The 22,047-nt window shown below is 39.1% G+C and overlaps 1 protein-coding gene across 1 annotated transcript in view; it reads left to right on the top strand.

Annotated features, from left to right (window-relative positions):
• The window catches only part of GRID1 (glutamate ionotropic receptor delta type subunit 1), a 499,007-nt gene that overhangs the window by 469,181 nt on the left and 7,779 nt on the right, over positions 1-22,047 (top strand). Inside the window, 3 exon segments of the mRNA XM_048310905.1 lie at positions 5,968-6,134; positions 7,487-7,727; positions 7,990-8,076. Of these exon segments, the coding sequence (XP_048166862.1) occupies positions 5,968-6,134; positions 7,487-7,727; positions 7,990-8,076 (495 nt within the window).

Below are 22,047 nucleotides of genomic sequence, written 5' to 3' on the forward strand. Positions count from 1 at the left end.
GAAAATCCTTTCTAGCAGCATTTTGTATCCACAGCAGTGGTTGATGTTTTTTTTTCTTAATCTTCTCAGCACTTTATTAAAATGAGGCTTCTTTTGAGATGTTTTCATAGCATTTAGAGGAAAAATAGAGACATTAAGTACTTTTCTACGTACCCTAGCATTTAAGCCAATAATAAAACGTTCACCTTAGAAAAATGTAGAGTATTTTACTTTTCTTTTTTCTTTTGTAACATTCTCATGGCAGTGGATGCTCTTTATCCATGAAATTGTAAATACTCTTATTCTGTAAGCCTAGTGCATGCTGCCATTTATGATAGCTACATTTGCTAAGCCAGAAATGTAACTGTAGATTGGCAGGCAGCTGAGAATACCAATTATATTGTCTGTATGGAGCTGGCAGCTCCATCCTATCTATGTGATAATAACTTTTCATACTAAGTTTGATTTCAGTGTTGTAGGGTGATTTTTTGTAACTAGATCAGCTCATTCAATTAATGTCAACAACAACTAAATTTTACTTCAGTCCCCAAAGATGACCGAGGCCGCTGTTTGATTAGACACCTACATAAATTGGGATTAATATTTAATAACATTGTCAACTAAACTATTGTGCTTATAGTTTAAGTGTCACTCTTCCTAGCTCATTGAGTTCTCTGAATAAACAGACAAGTTTTCCATGTCAAGTATTATGGCTAGAAATTCTGTTTTTTTTCTAAAGGAGAATTGATGTCGGCCAAGGCAATAAGAGTTTCCATCCATAAACACATACTGCTGCATGAAAGAGATGTAAATATGACTTAAAAATGTGTTTCGTAGGAAATGGGAACTCTAAACTCTCTAGCATAAAAAGATCCATAAAACATTTTTCTCAATGAGGACTTGCCTGACAGAATGCAAAAAAAGAAAATAATCACTACTATTCTTTCATCCCTCCTTCTCCTTTCCTTTTCTTCATTCAGTATCACAGTTCAGCTGCACATGCCAAACAAAGCAATGCCACCTCAGTGCAAAACAGGGAGTGCTGGTTATTTATGCCACAGACAGGTATTTCAAGGGTTTGTCCCCATTCCATTTATCTTTCTCCATTTCATGGAGATTTTCTTACTCTCTTTGACTGTCTGAAAACTAAAGGATGGCAGTGGAAGAAAGTCCTGTGAGCTTTTATGGCATTTGGTTGCCATAGCAGAAGTGTCTCTTCAGACACAGCAGCATCCCTGCAGCCACAGTGACCACCTCCCATGGGCAAGGCACAGCTTTTGCAGCGCTGGGAGAGCCACGGAAAAGGCAGGAATTCACTTCAGTGTCCCATAAGTGACAGGAGGACTCTTGAGAGCCGAGGGCTGTGGGGGGAAAGTTGCTTTTGCTGTGTTCCCAAGATAGTTGAAAGTGGTCATTGAAGATGGAAAACCTCCTCCTATTCAGTAGTACCTCTGCACAGCGCAGGAGCAGAAACCACACAAACCACCAGTCCATACGCACTGCTGTTTTGCCACTTTGAGCTGTCTGGGACTACCACAGGTGAGGATTGACTAATGCTGCCACAGGAAAGTTTCTACAGGCAGGATCTCAGGATCTCAGATGTTTGTGTTACATCCAGTGGCAATCAGTTATTCAGGGTAATTATTGATTACACCAACATACATAATAACCTGTGGTTTTTATTTCCTTTGGGAGCACCCATTTTTGCTTTGAAAGAATGAACTCATATGATCCCCATGTCATGTGATCCTGCATCTGCTGTATATACAGATAGCAGAATTAAACTCATTAATGCATTTTATAATGCCCTGCTTTGGTTGAGATTGTTTGTTCCCCTGTCCAACCAATTTGGTGCCAAAATTTCTCTGAATCGTTTCTTTACTTCCTGTATATCACTTTTGATCAAAAGCGATCAAAACCAAGTAGAGCACAAAATGAGAATGCATCACTGATTTAGGCAATGGCACAGTAAGAATTTATTCCTTTTCTTTTTTGCTTCCTTAATGATCACTGAGCATTAAATCAGAGTGATCTTCTTGAGCAGCCACCTCTCTTCATTCTAATTTTGAGAGCAGAAGTAATTTAAAAGTTCATTTAATATGATTTTTTAAAATCTACTTTGTCCACAATGAATTTTATATTGTGAATTGCAGTTGCTCTCATGGAGCTTCATAAATTTATTCATTTCTTGATCCATCAGCCTTTGAAGCAAGAGCAAATGCTTCCTTAAACCTGAATCTATTGCATCCTACAGTGGTTCCGTAATTATTTTAGTGTTTGGAACATTTCAATAGGATTAAATGGCATGTTTTTCTTTTTATTAGAACTGTGTTGCTTCTCTTAAAGCACTTTTTATAGATAATAAATGTTATCCAAGCGTGTTTTTGAACTACTCCTCTAATGCCAATGTAAAGGTCACTTTTTGATATTTCTGTGGTACCAGCCATATAATGGGATCAGCTGCAGTGGCACTCTCTTCTGACAGCAAATTAATGATGAATTTTGCATTATTCTGGCACTTCTGTCTTTAGTGTGATAGCTTCTTCATAGTTTCAGATAAATCACAGACATATCAGTGATCAATCTGGAATCAATTTTTTTTCATGTTATTATTTCTTACCATGCTTTCTTTGAAGCAACATCATTTCGCCATCAGTAAGCCAGGCCTCTTTGAACAAATATTCTTCTATCTCCATCTGCAGTGAAGAGTAACATTATGGGGTAATTTACTGCTTTCCTGGAGTATTATTTTCTTTGTGGTCCTTCTCTTGTCTAGGAAGCAATCTTCTTCGGCCTTTTAATTTTTTTAGGATTCTGAAGAAGAAATATTTTTTTTAATATGAGTTTTGCCCAGAGGGTTCTTTTTTCTTCTCTCTGTTTTCTTAAATCTGTTGAACCGAAGATAAATCTGGTGTCCTTGGTGTAAGCCAAAGTAGATGTTCTGCCTGGGTGGAATAAATGAGTGCTGCTTTGGCTGACTTTCTGATAAGGAGGTTTTTGAAAGTTTAACCAAGTCATTTTTGTTTTGTCGTACAGCCTGCCTGTATGCTGAGAGTCAAATATGAAGTACAGTTAGAAGACTGAAGTATAAATATGAGCTCACTGTGTTTAATTTCAGTCATTTATTCAAGCTATCTCACCTATTCTTAGCTGATGTTTGCCACAGGCCCTTTTGCCATTCTTCTTACCCTGATGGCCTGGAGGTTAAGGGGCAGGCACATATGCACACATGCAGTCTTTTGTTAAAAAAAAAAAAAAAAGAAATAAGATTTAAACTACATTTAAAATTAAAGGTTGATTTTTCATGGAAAATAAACGTCAATTTGATTTTATTTGGTTTTTACTGCTTGCCTAGTGAAGGTATATAAAATGTCAGCATACTTCAAGCACACATGTATGTGTGCATTTATGTGTCTTGTACATATGTTTTTCAAAGTTTGACAGCTTTTCCTTAAATTGAACAAATGATACTGCTTAGCTGTCACAACAGATATTAACAGGGAAGTGAAGGATGCTGAATTTAGACAGCAACTAAACATTTTGTTATGAGAAAACTTTCCACACACTGAACGCACTAATAGTGTGAGGTCTCCACTCTTCAGGGAAGAAAAATTCACAAGTGGAAGAAGTTTGGAAAGAACTAACTCTTCCCTTAGGAAAAGGGGATCTTCGGAGATTCTGGTTTTGGCAATCAGAGAGGGAGGGGATGCAGTCTTGCACTCGGGATTTCTGGGAGTTGAGACATACGTACAACCAAGAGTTTAAAAGTCAGATTCCTGTTTATGCTAAAATGATCAGGCTGTCAGAGAAACAATGCTCTACAGATGTGATGACATTGGATAGAATGATTTATGTCATTAAAAAAATGTAAAATAGATGTGAAGAGATCTGGCAGACTTGGTTTATTGACCATTTACAGTCGCAGGATGTAATTTAGGATAGCAACACCAAAAATGCAAGAGAAATAGACCTTTACAAAAGATCCGCTGTCCAGCATCGAAAGTCAGTGTACAAAGCTCTTCTATATAAAATAACATACAGAAGATTGAGGCTTGAAAAGTAGAATCATTAATGTGATTTTTATCTTTAGCCAGTGCATTGTAATGGAAGTTGAATATTTGAGGAACATTGTGCTCCCCAAGTATTACTAAGATATAGGCAAGGAATGTATTGTGTTGTCAGGGTTCTTTTCTAAATTGTAAATTTGAAAAGATGATTTACTGACCAGTTCTGAAAGAACAAAGGATAGATACTGCTCTTTAAACTGAACAAACCCCAAAAAACCAAAAAAACCCTCAAAACAAAACAACAATACAAAAAAAAGAAGACAAAAATTCAACCAACCAACAAAAAAAAAATACCCAGAGAAATGTAAAACACATTTTACCACAGTGACTAAGGCCAAATCTTTCCTGGGTGTCTGATTGCTATATATCCATTAGGCAGGATTTTTGTTCTCTAATAGCATGGATTTTGAATAAATTCTGTGCACAGTAACAAGGGCTGCTGTTTTTGTTCCCATGAGGACATATTATTAATGCTGACAGTTTCCTGTCTTAGGTAGCAAAATGCTATGTATTATTATTTACCATAGAACACAACGTGCCTGAATAATAAAAATAATGTTTTCCAAGGGTTCAGCGTACAGACTCATTCAAATCTTACTAAAGAGAAAGGATATAACATTTCTACTCTGTTTTAACCCAGAAGCAAATGAATTTGCGGATCTTTGATTGCCTCTATGCTGTTAAAAGGGAAGCAGGGAAAGGAGGTGGATTGCAGCAAGTACCTTACAGACAGTCCAGGCAACATAATTTAAATCTTTGTTTCCCTGAATTCTGCCTACTAGAAGATACCTCACCCATTTGATTTTTTGCCATGTGTAAGCAACTGTAAGGGACTTCAGAAAGGTATGGTTTATATCAAACTATGGTGAAGTAAATTATCTTATTTGCTCAACTGAGGAATCCAGTGTAATGAAAAAATGGATGGAGTCTTTCAAACTTACAGGTGAATTCAAAACTGAGCTTACATAAAAACAGAAAGTGTGCAGAAGGTTTAACTAATTCTGTGCCAGAGCTGTAGCCATTTGCTAGGGGAGCTTTGTGAACCAGTAACATAAAGAAATATATACAGGACTTCAGCTACTTTAATCTATTAGGCAGCCAATGGTTACTTTAACCAACAAGATGGTATTTTATTTTACTTTACTGAATCCCTATCCAGATATGTTTCTTACATCTTGTGTTAAGTAAGGTGATTTACATTCATTATATACACTGTGTGCAGGCATTGGTTTCAGTCCCAATTAAGGCTGATGTTTAAGGATATCTGCATGGGGTTTGTGTTAAAAGAAAACAATATTTACCTCAAAACTGAGATAATAGTAGATGCTTGTGAATCTTCTTGCCTGTGAAGAAAAGAGGGAACACTTTCAGCTCAGTGCATGCCTTTTGTTACAGGACTAACATAGCTCTCAGAACGGCTTTGTTTATTTGGAAGGGAAATTTGTTTATTTACATGTTTATATGAACAAAGCTGCAAAGTTACAATTTTGGTGCCTGTGATGCTCATCACTTAATGCTCATACTAGGCCAGTCTTGTCACATAAATGCATGGAACCACTCACATTCTGTGTCTCCTACAAAACATGCATCAAATTCCATCATCTAAAGCAATAGCTTTCATTTTTAATTAATAACCTGTTCCATAAGCCTTACCTACATTCATAGTTGGCTCTGTTATTCTATGTATTCCTACTAAAAAAAGGAAGATATTTTAGCAAGGTTTGAAGTAGGTGAGGTCCTGCTGGGAGGGAAGAGTGTTAGAAATGTATTAAGATGTTGAAGGTCTGCAGGTAAACTGTGACCTGATGAAATACCACCAAAGAATAATGACAAGATCCGGATTTGTTTGCTGGCTTGGGTTTTGCCCTACCTAGAAATGGAGTTTAGTTTAGACTGTATTGTGTTCGTGCTGTATTTACAGGCAAAGAAAGGAAATTATGCTTTCCTGTGGGATGTGACGGTGGTGGAATATGCTGCGCTGACAGATGATGAATGCTCTGTGACAGTCATTGGAAACAGCATCAGCAGCAAAGGATATGGGATAGCACTCCAGCATGGCAGTCCCTACAGAGATCTTTTCTCTCAGAGGTAAACTGAAGCAAACCTTGTTTTATAGGATTCCTTTCTGCAGCCAGCAACCGTTTGTGGTTCACATTAATTTTGGTGTTTCATTAATAGAGAACAATGAATACATGACAGCAGAGAGGTTATGAGTTCAAGCTCCAGCAAAGCTGCTGCTACTTCTGCTCCATGTGCATCTGGTTTGGGAGGAGGGGAGTGGAGGTGATGTGTGGCCTCACACCTTCAGGCAGCACTGCCTCTGGCAGAGGACTGATGTCCTCAGAGCTCCGTGTGAGGTCGAGGGGAGTTTGAAGAGAGATCCTGGATTCATGCCACATTCTGCAGGCTCTGAAGCAATGTGTTGCTCCCTGCAGTAAGCAAGTAGCAATGCCCTGGGTTATCCTTTAGGGGAGAGGGACAGGTCAAAGACTCACAATGGTACAGGGAAACAAGAATTGCTGAGAATTGCATGGGACTGCCAAGACCAGGAGACTATAAAACTATGACATTTAGTGATCTCTGAGCTATCAGCTGGGTATCTCTTGTCCATGTGAATGTGCACCCTGAAATGAAGACATGCAGTTGTGCAGGCATGTGTGGCCTTAGCAGAAGGTGAGCGGGTGCTCCGCTCCAGGCAGGGAACTGAAGCAAGGTTGCCTCATCTTGCTCTTCCTTTAGAAACAGGAGCAAAACTCCAGCTGCATAACTAGAGACAAAGCTGCCTCAAGAGAAAAGATTGTTAGTAAACAGCTAAAACAGTTATCAAACCAAATCCAAAATGAATCGTTCATGCAGAGAAGGGACACTTCACAAGAGACAAAACAATGATTAATTAGCAACTGTTAACACAGTAAATCAGGCATTAAGTAACAGCACTGAAGTAAAATCCTTTTGAATAAACTACATTTGCCGAAGTAAATGAGTTGGTCGCTGCTTAAACAGATTTGCACTAAGTGGTGCACAAACAGTAGCATGTTTAGCCTCACATATTTTTGGAATTACTGTAGGAGAGCAGCAGTGGAGTGGGTTGAACATTTCACTAGTGGGACCAGCTGCTGCAGCTGAATGTAGCCAGACCAGCCATAACTAACTGGAATGTGGTGATTTCCCTTGGAAATGCTGATTGCATTGCAGTGTAATTTTTGACAGTCTCTTTTTTTCCCAAAGTTACCCAGTGGAGTGTACCTGCTGCTGTGAGTAGAAAGAAATCTTGGTGTAAGGGAGTTTCAGATAAAGAATACAACACTGGTGGTGCAGGGGGTTGGAGTTTTGAACTGTGGGATGGTAGACTTAAGAGTTGTGAAGCATAAGGAAAAGACAAAAAAAACCTGTAAAAAAGTGTCATTGCAAATAATACTTGTCTTTTGAAATTTCTGCAGGATCCTAGAGTTGCAAGAAAGTGGAGATTTGGATGTTCTTAAACAGAAGTGGTGGCCACGGATGGGACGTTGTGACCTGAATAGCCATACCAATGCACAGACAGATGGGAAGGCACTCAAGCTGCACAGTTTTGCAGGCGTTTTCTGCATTTTAGCAATAGGCCTTCTTCTTGCTTGCTTGGTGGCAGCATTGGAGTTGTGGTGGAACAGCAACCGTTGTCATCAAGAAACACCGAAAGAGGTCCATAACTTTTATTCTTATCACAATTAAAAGTAGAAAACACAAAAGAAAGAGAGAGCAAGTGGAAGTTGTGGGATTTTAGGTGCTCTCATGCAATAAATTTGATTTATTTTGATTTGCCATACTAAGCTTTGCATATAACTGTTTGGGTGGTTGTTTCTAAGAAAGTAAAAGCAAACAAACGAAAGTGTCTTTTGTGCACATGGAAGGTGCCAAACTGACAGCCCTGGAGACTAAAGTCCTCTATTTATTTGTAGAGCAGATACAGCATGGGCAGCAGCAGTGCAAACTTCCCCTCATTGCCCCACCAATGTGCCTCAACCCTGACCTGGAGAGACCACCTTTAGGGGTAAGAGAGTGGTTCAGAAACACGCCCTCGGCCACTCTGCTGCGAGTGACGGGGGGCCAGTCACGGGCACCCGGCTGTGCCATCTGTGGTGATGTTTTCTCTGATCTGAGCCCCCATCCACTGGCTGGGAGATCCATGTCCATCCTGTGCAGGCTCTGCAGCTGCCAGACATCTGGTAGCTGCTCTCCTTCATGGCTGACCTAGGCTGAGTTTGAAGAGGTACATGAGTAATTAAAAATAAATCAGCTAGTTAATAATTGAATAAGCCATATTGCCATGACACTGTTTAAATGCTTCCTTTCTTTTAAAGTCAGTTTTATGTCTAAAAGTAGGAGCCTCTGAGGAAGCTGACCTTCATATAACATGTTTTATCTAGGAAATTATATCTGAGAATTTCTTGGGTTTGGAGTTTCCATGCACAGCAGCCAGTGATAGTTAGCAATGCTAAGATAGAATTATCAGTCTATACTCAGATCTGTCTTGCATGAAGTCTGTATTTGTTTAAGTAGATTAAATGTTTAACAAACTAACCTCTTGTAATTTTGGAGACACTGAGGTGTTCGTAGGTGCTTTCATCATCTTAGAATAGATGTTTCTTACAAGCAAATAATAGCAGTGAGCTGCACTACAGTTGGAAAATAGTACATAGCCCATCACTTCTAATCTCTGTTTCTCAAGTTGCAGGAGCACTAGACTGATTGACATAGCTGTCACCTGTAAGCAATTTTGGCAAATTGGCAACCTGGTCTAGTGGATGATGTCCCTTCCCATGAGAGAGAGGTTGGAATTGGGGATCTTCAAGGTCCCTTCCAACCCAAACGGTTCCATAACCATTTTGCCCTTCTGCCTTGTAGAAGTTGCTCCTGCTGTAACCCCAAAGGTGCTCCCATGCTAGCGTTGCGAAGGCCTAAAGCCCAGCAGTAGGTGTGAAATCCTGCTGGGCAAGGGCAGAGATGCTTTCCAAAGTGTCCTCATGCTGTGTGCACAAGCACTTACCTGGCCATACTAGGTGGTGTTCCCCTCTCTACGCTCAGGGACTTGCCTTTGTGTATCTTTGTAGAGTGAGATGAGAACACGACCTAAAGGCAGATTCATATAGCTAAGGTGAAGTAATCCACTCTTTTATTGCAAGGAGTTTCCGTTACTGAAAAAGGCTCTGTCTTCTGAGTTTAAATATTTTCTTTTTCACCTGTCCCCTTCATTTCTTTTTTTAATAACTGTAAGAAGGATTATTGCATACCTGTGCCTACCCCATCCCATCTTTTCTCCCTTTCCCATCCTCCTCCTCCTCCCCTTTCCATACAGTGACCAAGGTAGCTCTGTACATCTGTAGTGCTCTTTTGCAGTTTCTTTGACAAAAATAGAATACTTTTGACCTTCTGTGTTTTAAAGGAATCTGAAGTTACCCCCATGGTAGAGCTGTGCTTGGGGAGATCGCTGTGTATGGGGCTGGGCCTGCCCTTGGAGCACAACTAGGCTGGGTTAGAGGCAAATTAAACTCAGGTACAGAGCATGGACAGGTTCAAGAAAGATCAGTGACGGGGGTGCTGCCAGGAGAGGGGGAGCAGAGTCAGTGGGAGCCCTGGCACGAGCAGGTGTAAAGGGCGGACGAGGAAGTGCATGTTCCCAGTGAGAGGGCACGGGGCCGGGCCAGGCTGAGCCAGCAGGAGGAAGGTGTACGGAGGGTATGCCAGGCAGGATGGGATGGAATGAGGGGTCCCCTGAAAGGGACAGCTGGGTGCAATGACAGGCAGGCAGCTAGAGGCACCTTTGGATCGATCAGAGCAGCCCGAGGCAAGGGTGGCTGCTGCCCAGAGCCAGGGACAGGCAGGATCCTCAGGAACCCTCTGCCTAGGCCAATGGCCACATTGCTCCGGCCCCACTGCAGACCAGGGGTTGGGGGCTCTGGTCACAGTGACCACAACATCCACTCAACTAAATTGGTAAACGAATGTAGCAGTATATCCTAGCAGATTAGTGGCCAGACATTTTATTTATGTGCTACCAGTGAGGAGGGATTGAAGTGGGATATCTGATAGCTACTGCAATTAAGGTAGGAAACCAAGTTTCAAAAGAGATGGTGAATATAGGTTGAAGGTTTCTGACGTGTTTAGAAGAACCAAGTTTCAAAATTGTGGAAAGGACAGGATCCAGGGCTGAGGGGAGTGTGGAGCCCTGAGTGCTCGCACTCTGCTTGAGCCAGGAGCAGTGGCTGAGCCTGGCATAGGGGACCAAAAGCACAAGGAGGATTTGATGTCCAGGAGGAGTGTATTCAGGATATCTCATTTCTAGCACTGTGTGTTACCCAGCATTTCTACAGCAAGAGCCAGAATGACAGAGCTTCAGTGCGAGTAGCATACACAGACCATTAAAATCTGCCTCTTAGCTGCATCTGCTACTCCAGCCAAGTCATTAGTTCAATAGCAGCTGCAAACTCAAGTCATGCTGCTGATTTTCTTCTGCTTTTGGGAAGGCTTTGGCAAAACACAAGCGTTGTGATATCACCTAAAAATTGTGGGAACTGGGATGTCTCCCAACTGCTTTCTTCTGTGAAGCAGAGCTTGTGGATGGTCACAGAAAAGGCTGATTTTCTTGCAGTCTAAGATTAGATTTCGGTGTTGCCCCTGAGGCAAAGAGAAGGTGGCAACATTTGGCTTCTGTGCCCCTCACCCTGTCAGGAGCTTTATAGATCCCTTGGAAAAAATTATGGTGGAACCAGAATTGAACGAGGAGTTGTCCTGACTTGTGAAGCCCTTGTGTAGCATTCTCTGTTTGGCATGACCCACTTGGTTGGTTGTATCATGTCAACAATTGCCAACTCAAAAAAAAAGAGAAATGAATGCACAACTACTATGGCAGATTTATGACAGGGCTGGGTGGCGTGCTGCTTGGTGGCGAGAGAGAAAAAGCTTTTTTTAGAGACTCTTCTTTTTTATGTCAAGGGTCTGTGAAGTCTGTGGCCAGAGGAATGTGCACTGCCTTCATTGGCATTGGAGAAATGTTTTCAGCTGACATTAAGGTGGTGGATTTTGCCAGTTTGTCTTTTCTTTTTCCACTTTGTATTCCTTAGGCTTTTGTGGAGGTTAGGCAGAGCCAATACACTGATGTCCAATGACTTGGATGTCTGCATGTTATAAATCACAGATCTTAATTACAGTGAGTGTGAGGAATTTAGTGTTAACCATGCACCTGGGAGGAGCAGGAAGCCTGTCTTTTGAAACCTGACAACGTAACCTGGACTTTGTATTAACCTGATCTGCATTTGTAGAGAGTTCATAGGAAGAGTTATGTCAGGGGGAGACTGCTTCCAATTAGAATATTTTTTTACATTTTTTGCATATGAAGGAACTCTACCCCACAAAATTAAAAAAAAAAAATAGTATTGTTCCTATGCACTAAGTCAATTCATTAAGACAAACCTCCAGGAAAGATGAATTCCCTTTATTTTCCATGTTGCCATTGGTTCACAATTGTACCATTTAAAGGATAGTGAAATTTCTTGCTAGAACAGTGAAGGTTGGGTTGATCTTTTTCAGGATGTTGATACAAGATATTTTTATTCTATTTGAAGGAGATTCGTAAAAATGTTTCTAATGAGTTCTGCTGTACAAATCTTAATGTTACCCCTATTAATTCTTCATTTAATCCTTATCAGATCAGATTAACAAAAGAAAGATTAGCTCCAGCATCAGAAAAAAATGTACTGCTGCAACATCATGCCACATTCTTCTATTAGGGCTCAAGTTTGCAATCTCTTCACGCTGGAAAATATCTGGTAATGTTAAAATTGCCTTATTACTTTCTAATTCAGAAAAACTTACACTAGGCCATCTTTTTCCAAAAAGATATTCTGGAATTTATAATCACCCTCTCGTCATTGTTAGTTCCCAGCCATATGATACACACAGTGAAATTTAGGCAGCTCATACATCTGTCTCTGTGTGTTAAAATCTGGAATTTACACAGCTGCTACTCAGCCTGAAATACTGATACCTAATCTTTTGACTTTGATAAGCTTCAGAAAATTAGAGAGTAGTGATAAATTAATATTTATTATGGAGTCTTTTTACATGGAGTCACTTTACATCCCTTTTAAATGACTGAGCAATCAGCTAAAGTTATTAAAACCTGGTACCATAAAAATACTGAACTTTTGACAATTGCCTCTGAATTTCTGTAACTTTTTGTATGAGTTCTATGCATTTATTTCACAAGATCAGTAAGCCATAATGTAATTTGGATCATTTAACAGCCAAGGGCTTTGCCACATCATCAGATTGTTGGTATCTTTTATCCCCTTTGAAGGAATGAAAGGCAGTTTTCACATCTTTGTTGTCGTTATGAACCAGCGTGGCTGCTTCCTGCAATGGGCTGCCCAGCATCCTCTGTGCTTTATCAGCTGTGTCTTTGTGTGATGTGCTATTCCTCTGAAGATTATTACTTCTGAGATCTCTTCAGAACCATTACAAAGCATTCCTAGTTCATCCACATACTACAAAACAATGGAAACTTGTAAGCAAAGATAAAATATCCTCCTATTCATGGAAAGAAAGTTAAACTCTCATCTTTTTCACTGTGCATGAGATTAGTCAATAAAAAAAAAAATTGATGGGCAACCCCATGTTAAACAAAATTAGTCACTTATACAGGATGATTTTTTCTTTTCTGGGAACTGATACTTGTTGCATCTCTCACAAGAGATTATATTGGTTCGCTTATATTTAATATAGCTCTTGAAAGACAGTGTTAGAATGACCTCAAGAATTCTTGGTTTGATTCTTTCATTGCACAGATAATAGATTAGATTAATCAGAAATCTTTTTTTTCCAAACCAGCTGTGCTATTCCTAGCAATGTGAGTGTTTCAGAAACTGGTCACTGTGTGTTTGGAATTCTGTAGTGCTAGAAGATTTGGGGGTTTTATTGATTAAGGCATAGCATAGTTTTCCACCTTCTGAGTTGCTACTGGTCATTGTCTCATAACTTGTGTCAAATTTATAATTCATTAACAATCACAGTCTTCACAGCTTAGTTTGTGATTTCTTTGCTTTCTCATGCTTCTACAAAATCATTTTATTCAATAGACTCTTCTCACTTTTCTGTCCTTTTTATTTTTAAATTATTAAAAGGGGGCAGCATTTCAGGTACTGTCCAGAGTGCGAATGGTCTTGTGTTCTAGAACAGCGCCTTGTAATTCCTATATCCTGCTACTCCAAGCTTAATGATGTCTTGAATCTCAGAAAGTCTAGACTCTGTGAGCTCCACGAGATAGTGGGAGGTAGCAAAATTGCTCTAAAAATTGTCACAAGTATTTTGGCAGTATGCAAGATGAAAGAAAGGAGCCCTGTATCTCTTGCCGGGGCAGCCTCTTGTGATCTGCCTTAAGCTCCCCTGTTTCTATGTCCACTGATGTCCCTACCCAGCCTACCTCAAAAATCCATCCTTCCAGCTTTAGCAGTCGTGAAAGTTACCCACTAAGACTCTTTTCTGGTATTAGAAGAGCAGGAATCCCAGTGTACCTTACAAATGGAAATAGGAGCTGGCAGACAAGAGTCCAATGGATCCAAATTTTTCACTGCTAAGAATTGTGGTTTGCACTGTGTTCATCTCACTTTAGCTCTCCAGCCAGATACTATTCCATGGCAATTGAGGCTTCTGTACCTTCAGCATGGTGTCAGCAGTGTTGGTTTTGATTATTAAAGAGTCTCTTGCTTTCACCATTATTTTCACTTTCCTTGTCTTTTTCCTTGTCACTTCATTGACCTTGTGTCCTTTGTGGTGTTACCTTTTTATCTGACAATTTGATTTGCCCCAGGATGGTTCCTTTTGAGAGTGAAAGGAAACACGAGATCATCAAACCGATATTTTATTTTCCCTTCATTGCATGTTCTCTATATTTTATCTTGTTTTTATTTTAAATTTTTTTTTCTGTATTTTAATGACATGTCTGAAATCCTTGTACATTTTTTGCTCAGTTGCGTATAAATTATCATTTGTTTGTACCACTGTATTGTATTCTACTTTTCTAAGAATAAATAAAGGTGTTTTTGGGGAAAATAAATCATGCAAGCATTGGCAAAATAATGCATTTTAATGCCATCTAGAAATTCAGTTTCAACCAGCTTTGAATGTAATAAGCTGAGAAACTTCATTTAACTAGCATTTTTAAATCAGCAAAGTGGTGTTAGGAATCAGTCATCCCAGAATGAAAAGTTTAATGTTGTTTGATGATAAAGTATAAGCTGGAAGAATTGGTCAAAGGAAAAACAAAAAAAGGAAGATATAATATATAATATATAAATTACCTTGTACAGAACTGATAATAGCTGGAAGGGCATCTTAACAAACTCCATGTTGGCTTTTTATGTGAGTGAAGAAACAAGATTTTCTCTTTGGAGGTGCCTATAGTAAAGCAGAAATTCTGTAATTCCTGGTCCCTGGCAGGGTGCACATCCAGAATCGAATGAAATCAGTCAGCTCTTGCTATTGATCACCATAGATTTTGGTCAAGGCTGTAATGGATTTAAAAGTGACATGTCATCCATGTGATTTATGTCACTGTGCCCAGGCTTTTCTACCCAAAGCAGTGGTGAAGCAATTGAGTTTTGTACCAGCATATTTCCCTAACTGCAAGGAAGGGATTTTTATGTTTGGTTTAATTTTTCTCTGTCATGTAAGAAAACCCTGCTAATGGGATCCTTAGGGATATAATCTGGATTTATCTGGCATGAACCTTAGCGGGGGGGAAGAAAATTATTCAACAGAAATAAACTTAAAAAATGAATGTTGCCATGCAGGGAGATCAAAAAGAAATAACCTGTTTAAAGTTTCAGTTTGGTGATGAGTGTAAGTACTTGCTTAATTTGCATTACATTGCCTATCCCAGAGAACTTCTGTGGCTACTCATGAGCTTGGCATGAGCTTATGTATTTTACTGAATTGGAGCCTTAATGTGTCAGATTCTTTTAGATTCTTCACACAATGTTTACAGAGCTAATTTTTGTATGTCTTATCTCAGCCTACGGCGGTATTTTAAAGTTGACTTTTTGAAGGGGGTGTAAAATAACAAAATCAGTAAAAGTTTAAAATAAAAAAAAGAAGCATAAAATGTGACTTTTTCTCAAACTTCTTTTGCATTTTTGTGGTTTGTAAAATGCCTTAGGTGTTGATCTGACTAAGCATTTAAGCATGTACATAAAATTAAATAAGAGGTGTATTCTGATCTCACCCAGAGCACCAAAACATTTCCATTCTTTTTAGTGGCAAGGATCAAACTTCAGTTGCTTTGAAACCTACATGTATGAAGCAGAAACTGGGAGTTAATTGTGCATTGAAGTTATTTGCTGAAGATTGACCTTATAATGCAATAATATTACCATGCAATTTATAAACCTTTTTGCCAATTGGATTTAAATAATTTTACAGTACCTGAAATAACTTGTGGTCAATATCAGCAAAATATTAAGGAATCACAGATTCCAATACTGTGGAAAATATTTTTTTTTTTAAATTAATCAATGGCTTGGTTATGATTTTCCATAATTCCAGACACATATTTTTAGGCACATATATAGAAAAGAGCTACTCAAACTCACTCAACATAAGAAGTATTGTATCTTCAGAATTATTCAGTATGCAAGAGTTATCTTTTGGGAAACTGGTGTCCAGATTTTTATGCTGAGCTATTTTAATGGTTTGGCTGGTCATGTCTTGTCTTATGTCAAAATAGGAGCTTGGGTAGTTTCCAAAATACAGCCCTGAATGGAGGCGCAGAAACCTTTTCAAAATTCATTTTCTAATTTAAAAAAATGTGCCTAATAGTCAGGAGTAAGGATTTAGTAAGACTTTCCCATAGCTGGAGTGGAGACAAGAGGCTGTGTAAGTCAGCTAACATTGGGCAACAAACAGGTTGTAGAAGCAATTCTTTGTCTCCTGTGCCAACTCTCTTTTACTCCTGGCATAATAGGAGAAAATGGGAACTTTTGAGATTTGGATGTGACTAGACAGGAGCAGTGAAGAAGGAGGGTGTGGAGCAATCTGTTATGCCTGATGCTCCAGTAGAGTAATTCAGTAGTGTTAAAGGATAGCATTGCTCTGATTTGGGCTCACTAGAGTGAAAAATTACATCCCTTATGGACTAGATTATAATTTTGGTTTAAAAACTGTGTAAAGCAATGTAAAGAAGCCATTAAGTTTTAGTGAGCTTTGGAATAGAACCTTCATGAATTTAATTTTTCCTTCATGAAAGAGTAATCTGTCACCTCACAGTATAACTTTAGATGATGTCAAATTCTTAAAAGACCACCCTCTTGAGGGCCATCCTCCTTTGTTGCAATGCTATTTCAGATATAATAAAGAAGAAATAATAAGTATATATTTGCTGAAAAGAGTGAAATATTAATTACATTATTAGCCTCACTATCTTGATCCTTTTTTTTTCTCCCCACATCTTCCTTTCCCTTTCCATCTGGAGATGGCCAATGATGTGAGGCTGGGCCTCAGAAGCATGGTGAGAATTTATAATAAATATACAGATAATTGGTTTCCTGTTGAAAATGCCTGCACAGATGAATCCCTGTTAGTTTTCTCCTCATCTTTACCTTCCCCTGGAACTCCCCTTGCTCCTGACCTCTGTGTTGTTGGAAATGCCTGTAACTGCAGTCTGTAGTGTGTACACAGTAGAGATTTCTCTGGTTGCAAGTTCTCCTTTCTCCCAAGTTCCTTTGCAGAGACATTGGCATGCTCATCAACCAGCACTCATTCTGTACTGCATTTTGCTGCTTGTGTTGAGAAATGTTTCTTTGCATTCTCTTATTTTTAACCTCATGAAAACTGTGGAAACATCTGAACCATGTGAACCGCTCACTCATTCTCTTTGTAGTTGGGTTACCAGCTGGTGAACCAAGGTTGGTAAGGATTTTAAACCTTGAATATCTCAGCATGAGGCTGAATGCCCCCTTTCATACTAAGGAAGAAATGAAAATGCTATCACAGCCTCTTTCCTGGCAGGTCTGGTGTGAATTGTGAGGACTAGACTGTGATCTCTGTGATTGCACTTAGTTAATGGATGGTGGTGAATGTGGGAGCAGATCACAGCAAGACACTGTGGAGAGACCTGCTGTCACCTCATGTGTGGTTCTTCTCCCATCAGGACTGTGTCCTGTGTATTTATTCACACAGTGCCAGAGACGGGGATGCAGCTGAAGACAATAAATAAGACAGAGAGGTTTGGCTGGTTTGAAGTGGTGTGCATTGTCAGCTTCACTGGCCTGCTGGGGAGGTAACTGTCTGGAGCATTCCTAGCAAGGCTCACAGGCAGGACCCGTGGGACATGTCAGAATTAGACCCCTGGTTAGATGTGATTCCAGGTTAGATAAATCCAACCTGGGTAAGGTGCGCAACAGGCGCGTGGGAAGATGTGAACTTCTTCATGAAGGTTCTTGCTACTTGCACTAGTTCTGTAGCAAGTCACTGTTTCTTGTTTGGTGTCTAGGCTTTTAGTAATAATTTATTTGCACCTATTTTCTTTCTGTGGGTAGCTGGAAATAAACTTTGGCAGTGTATTTGAAACAATTTTCTATCACATTAACATCAACTTTGCAGTATTCTGTAATATCTTACTTTTTTTTCAGGTTTACTTAGAAGGAAAAAGAGTGTTACTGTCTCTTCATAAAGGAATTTCTGCTCTCTGGTGAAGGAGGGCATCACCTAGTGAATAAGGTGGCCTCTTGTACACAGTTTTTATGTTTTGTTTCTTTGCAGATGATTCCACATTGAATGAAATTAACATACTGCAAAACCTTCATTTCTTTTATTCTTTCAATCAGTTAACAGCCAACTGGACCTCACCTGATGTCAGTCTCAGTGCATTCTTCTAGCAGCTGGTTTATGGACAATAATTTAGCTAATTGCTGATTTAAAATACATGGTAGAGCTTCCACTTATAAGAACAGAAGCTTGATTGCAGGATTGGGCCTATTTCTAAAAGCAGTTTTTCAAGTAGACTCTTGAGGTGCATCCCTGCATATTTCTAATAAGATTATGTTATGGTCAAACCAGCTTTGAGCAGAGCACACTCAGAAACCACTCAGCAAATTTTATGTAACATTAAGTGCCATTTGACTGGGTCAGTTGCCTGTGTTAAATTAATGACAGCAGACATAGATCATCACTGCATCTGTTTACACGTCTCTCTGCATTTCACTGCATTGTCGGCTGCAGAATCTCTGGAATAATGAGTGTCACACACATATTAAAAAGGGGTTATTTGTATTAATGTAACACCATACTCTACTGTCATTGTTTTGCAGCACATCTATTACATATACCATCACTGCTTTTTCTTCTTGAGCAAGCCAGTTATGCCTGGTTTTGCCAGTCTGTCAGAGCCTCCTGGAATAAATTAAAATTACAGCTTTGCATATGCGGTGGCTGTAACTGAAAGTAATGATAGTGACCCTGGGTGAATACAGGATTTCAAAATAATCCTAAACAACTGTACATAAGCAGAGCTGCTGTTGCTTTATTTCTCCTTAACAAGCAAATGTTTGAGTTCACGATGTCTTAAACCTCAAAGACTGAAGGTGGTTGCTTGGTGGAGCTGTGGGTTTTGATGCTGAGTAAGAGGAGAATAGTTTGTGGGTACCTGAGCATGGAAACTTTGCTGTTTCAATTTTATTTCTCTGCCTTATTTTTCAGTTTTGCAGTATGTCTATCTGTGCATGGAAGTGCCTCAGTGTTCCTTTCTCTCTAACTGGGTACAGGTGTGACTTCCAGCACTTGTGTCTCATGACCTCTGACAGTGTCATTATGAACACAACATATATGAGTCAAGAGGACTTTTATAGGAGTGGGAGAGAAACTAGCATGTTTCCTGGTCAAGGGTGGAAGAGCAAGTGTCTGACACTGTGTTTGTCTCAAATTTTGAAGGCCAGCCCTAATCACAAAATTACCACATTTTTTTAAATAGTTCTTGTACAGAATGAAAATCTAATATTAGCATTTGTGTCTTGGTTTCATTCTCTCACCGAAAGATAATCCTTCATATTGTCACCCAGGACAGGAAACAAACAAACAAACCAGAAATGTGCCCTGATTGATGATTAAGGCTATATTACCTTAACAGCATTGTTTCCTGCATGTCTCCTGAGTCTTACTGAGAACTACTTTAACAGGCTTTTCATTCTTGGCACCTGACTGGGAGGTATTGACATATTCAAGATATTCCCTCCCTGTGTGAGCCTGTCTGCCCATGTTGGCTACATTTCTGAAAGTTGAGTCCTTCTGGGGTCAGGGCCATCTATCTTTTTCTTCTCTAGTCTAGTGTGCTTTTATTTGCATGTGCTGGATGCAGATGCAACTTATCACAGTTTTGGCATAGTTTTAGCATCACATTTCTGCAGATATTAGACTTTCCAGTTTGGGCATTTATCTTCCTTTTTGCCTTGCTGGAACTGTTTCATCATCTTGTAGCATTTTTACGTCTTCAAGTGGCTTCTCTTGAGCTCTGTGATAAGCTCAGAGAAATCACAAGCAAAAACCAGATGCTGCACCTTTTATTAAAGGTGTCTTTAATAAAAATATTTTTCTCAAAAAATTTTTCCCCTGGAAAATCCCCAGTGTTGCAAGCCTGTCAGCTGAGCAGTGTTACCTTTTAATTAATTGTGTTTAGGGTGATGTAGGCAATTTCTTGAAAACATCAGCCAGTTCCTCCTTTCCAACACCCTTGAATTTGACCACGTTAACTGACTCCAGATGTCCCAATTAGTTCCATATTCTTTCAATATGACTGCCCATGGGATTTTATTAGAACCCACTGTCAAGAGGCACAGAAAATAAGCTAGAAAAAAAAATACTGATTACTCTGTAAATCATGCTGTTTGCATTTGTATCTTGCTCTAATTTCTCTCTGTGTGATAAGGCCAGACTTGACAGAGAGTTTCTTGTAGGTGTGGCCATGCAGGTTTAGTTATTTTCAGATCATTCTGGTGAGCATCCTGCAAATCCACTCCAAGCCAGGGTGTGTTCGTGCAGTCAGTCATAGGCCACTGAACCTGTTGCTCACAGTTGAGTGTTTGGGACATATCAGAAACCTGCCCTTCAAAAGCCCTTCCAGAACTCAAACTCGTTGGGGGACGGTGACATTTCACTTGGTATTTATGAATAAGAGAATTTCCTGACCAGGAGCAGTGGTTGGTGAGCTGTTTTCCTCAAGCCTGCAGAGGTTAAGCCTGGGTGTGTAATTAATTTTTCCTTACACGTTTCTTTCCTTCACTGATTAATTTCTTCAACTGATCTATTTGGAGTACAACATTAATATTGAAAAGAGAATTATGAAGCCAGCAAAGGAAAAATATTTTATCTTCTTCTGGCAACACAAGCATATACTTGTCTCCAGCACAGCCATAGATGAGAAGTGAAGCTGAACTGGCATGAAATGGCTGAGATGTGACATATTTATAATATTAACTAAATTTTGTATATTAAGTGCAAAAAAGAAATTTCAACAAATTACTGATATTTAATGAGAAGCACAGAACTAAAAATAAAGGAGAATGTGGAGCTGACAATGGAGCAAAACACTGTAACTTTTAGGATTTATTTTTTCTGGCTTTATTGCTGTTTAAACTTTTTTCCATTTAGCTTGTTAGTTTTCAGTAACATATGCTATGCTACTGAATTTCCCAGAAGAACAATAAAGGAAACAAAAAGATTAGGTTTACAGAATTCACAAATTCTGAAAGGTTGTCTTGTCACATAAAGCCATCCAAAACCTTCACTTCTGGAAATCTTAGTATTCATAGCAGTTTTACAGTGTGCAGTGACAAACTAATCTTTTCAAGGGTTTCTGAATTTTATCTTAGTTTTTTTTTAAGTATTTGAAGAATCATTCAGTCACCATTAAGATAGTCTCATGCAAACCTTGACATTTGGTTATTTAGCTGCTCTTTGTCCAATAAGACAAAGAAAAAGGGAAGAACCTTTAAAAATGTGATTTTATAATTCCTCAGAGACGAGTTGTTTTCCATAACCTTTGCAAACATTTTATTTTGACAATGAAAAGAAGGAATAATGTGAATTCCTGGTCTGTCGAAAGCCTTTAAAAAGTTTTCTCTGATCTTAATAAGGCCAGAAAGTTGTCCTTAATGCTGAAGGAAGAGAAGTAGGCAAATGAAATCCTCACCCCTACTTCTTAAAGAGATCCCAAGCATCTACTTCTCTACATACTTCATAAAGTGTTCTGATACAGATAGAATGTGATGTCTGTTTGCAGGAGCTGGTTTTAATTTTTATTGAGAAGGAAAATTTTAACACAGTGAAACATGAGTTTGTACTGTGAAACATAAGCAGCTGCAAATGCACCATTTTCTGAGCAATGCTGTCCCGAGGTGGACTGTGCATAGCAGAAGAAAAGGCCTGTTAGGCCAGGAGAGGGGAACATTCCAAACAATGTGGTCCTTAATAATCCCTGTGGTCTGGACCAGGAGATGTGTATTAAGAGCATCCCAGCTGTGCCTCTTCATATTTACATTTTAAAAGGGCTCAGCTAAATATGCAACCAGGATTAATTCATGCTTTGAATTTTATGACCTTTTTTGCACAGATGCTTCAAGTGAAGATCCTGCTTCATTCATAAATTTATTTTCGCTCTGCAAACAATTAATGACTGCTTGTTGCAATTATTGAAACCTCACCTTTCCCTCTGGCTTGGCTTTATCCAAGTCACATTTTAGTTGTTCCACTAGCAAAGCAGGATGAATGCACTCAGGATGTACTTGCAATCAAAAAAAACTAAAATATAAATAAAATGATGTATATTTTCACTTGAAATGATCTGAAGAAGGCATCAGTATTTGGCAAAAGCTCATAAAAGTGCTAATGAGTTATGAACATTTCTCCACAGCCTCATTTAGGAATATTTACTCCAATATTTGCTCAGTTCTAACCTGAGATCTCCTTTGTTTTCTTATTT

This window comes from Corvus hawaiiensis, chromosome 8 (genome assembly GCF_020740725.1).
Source record: "Corvus hawaiiensis isolate bCorHaw1 chromosome 8, bCorHaw1.pri.cur, whole genome shotgun sequence".
NCBI lineage: Eukaryota > Metazoa > Chordata > Aves > Passeriformes > Corvidae > Corvus > Corvus hawaiiensis.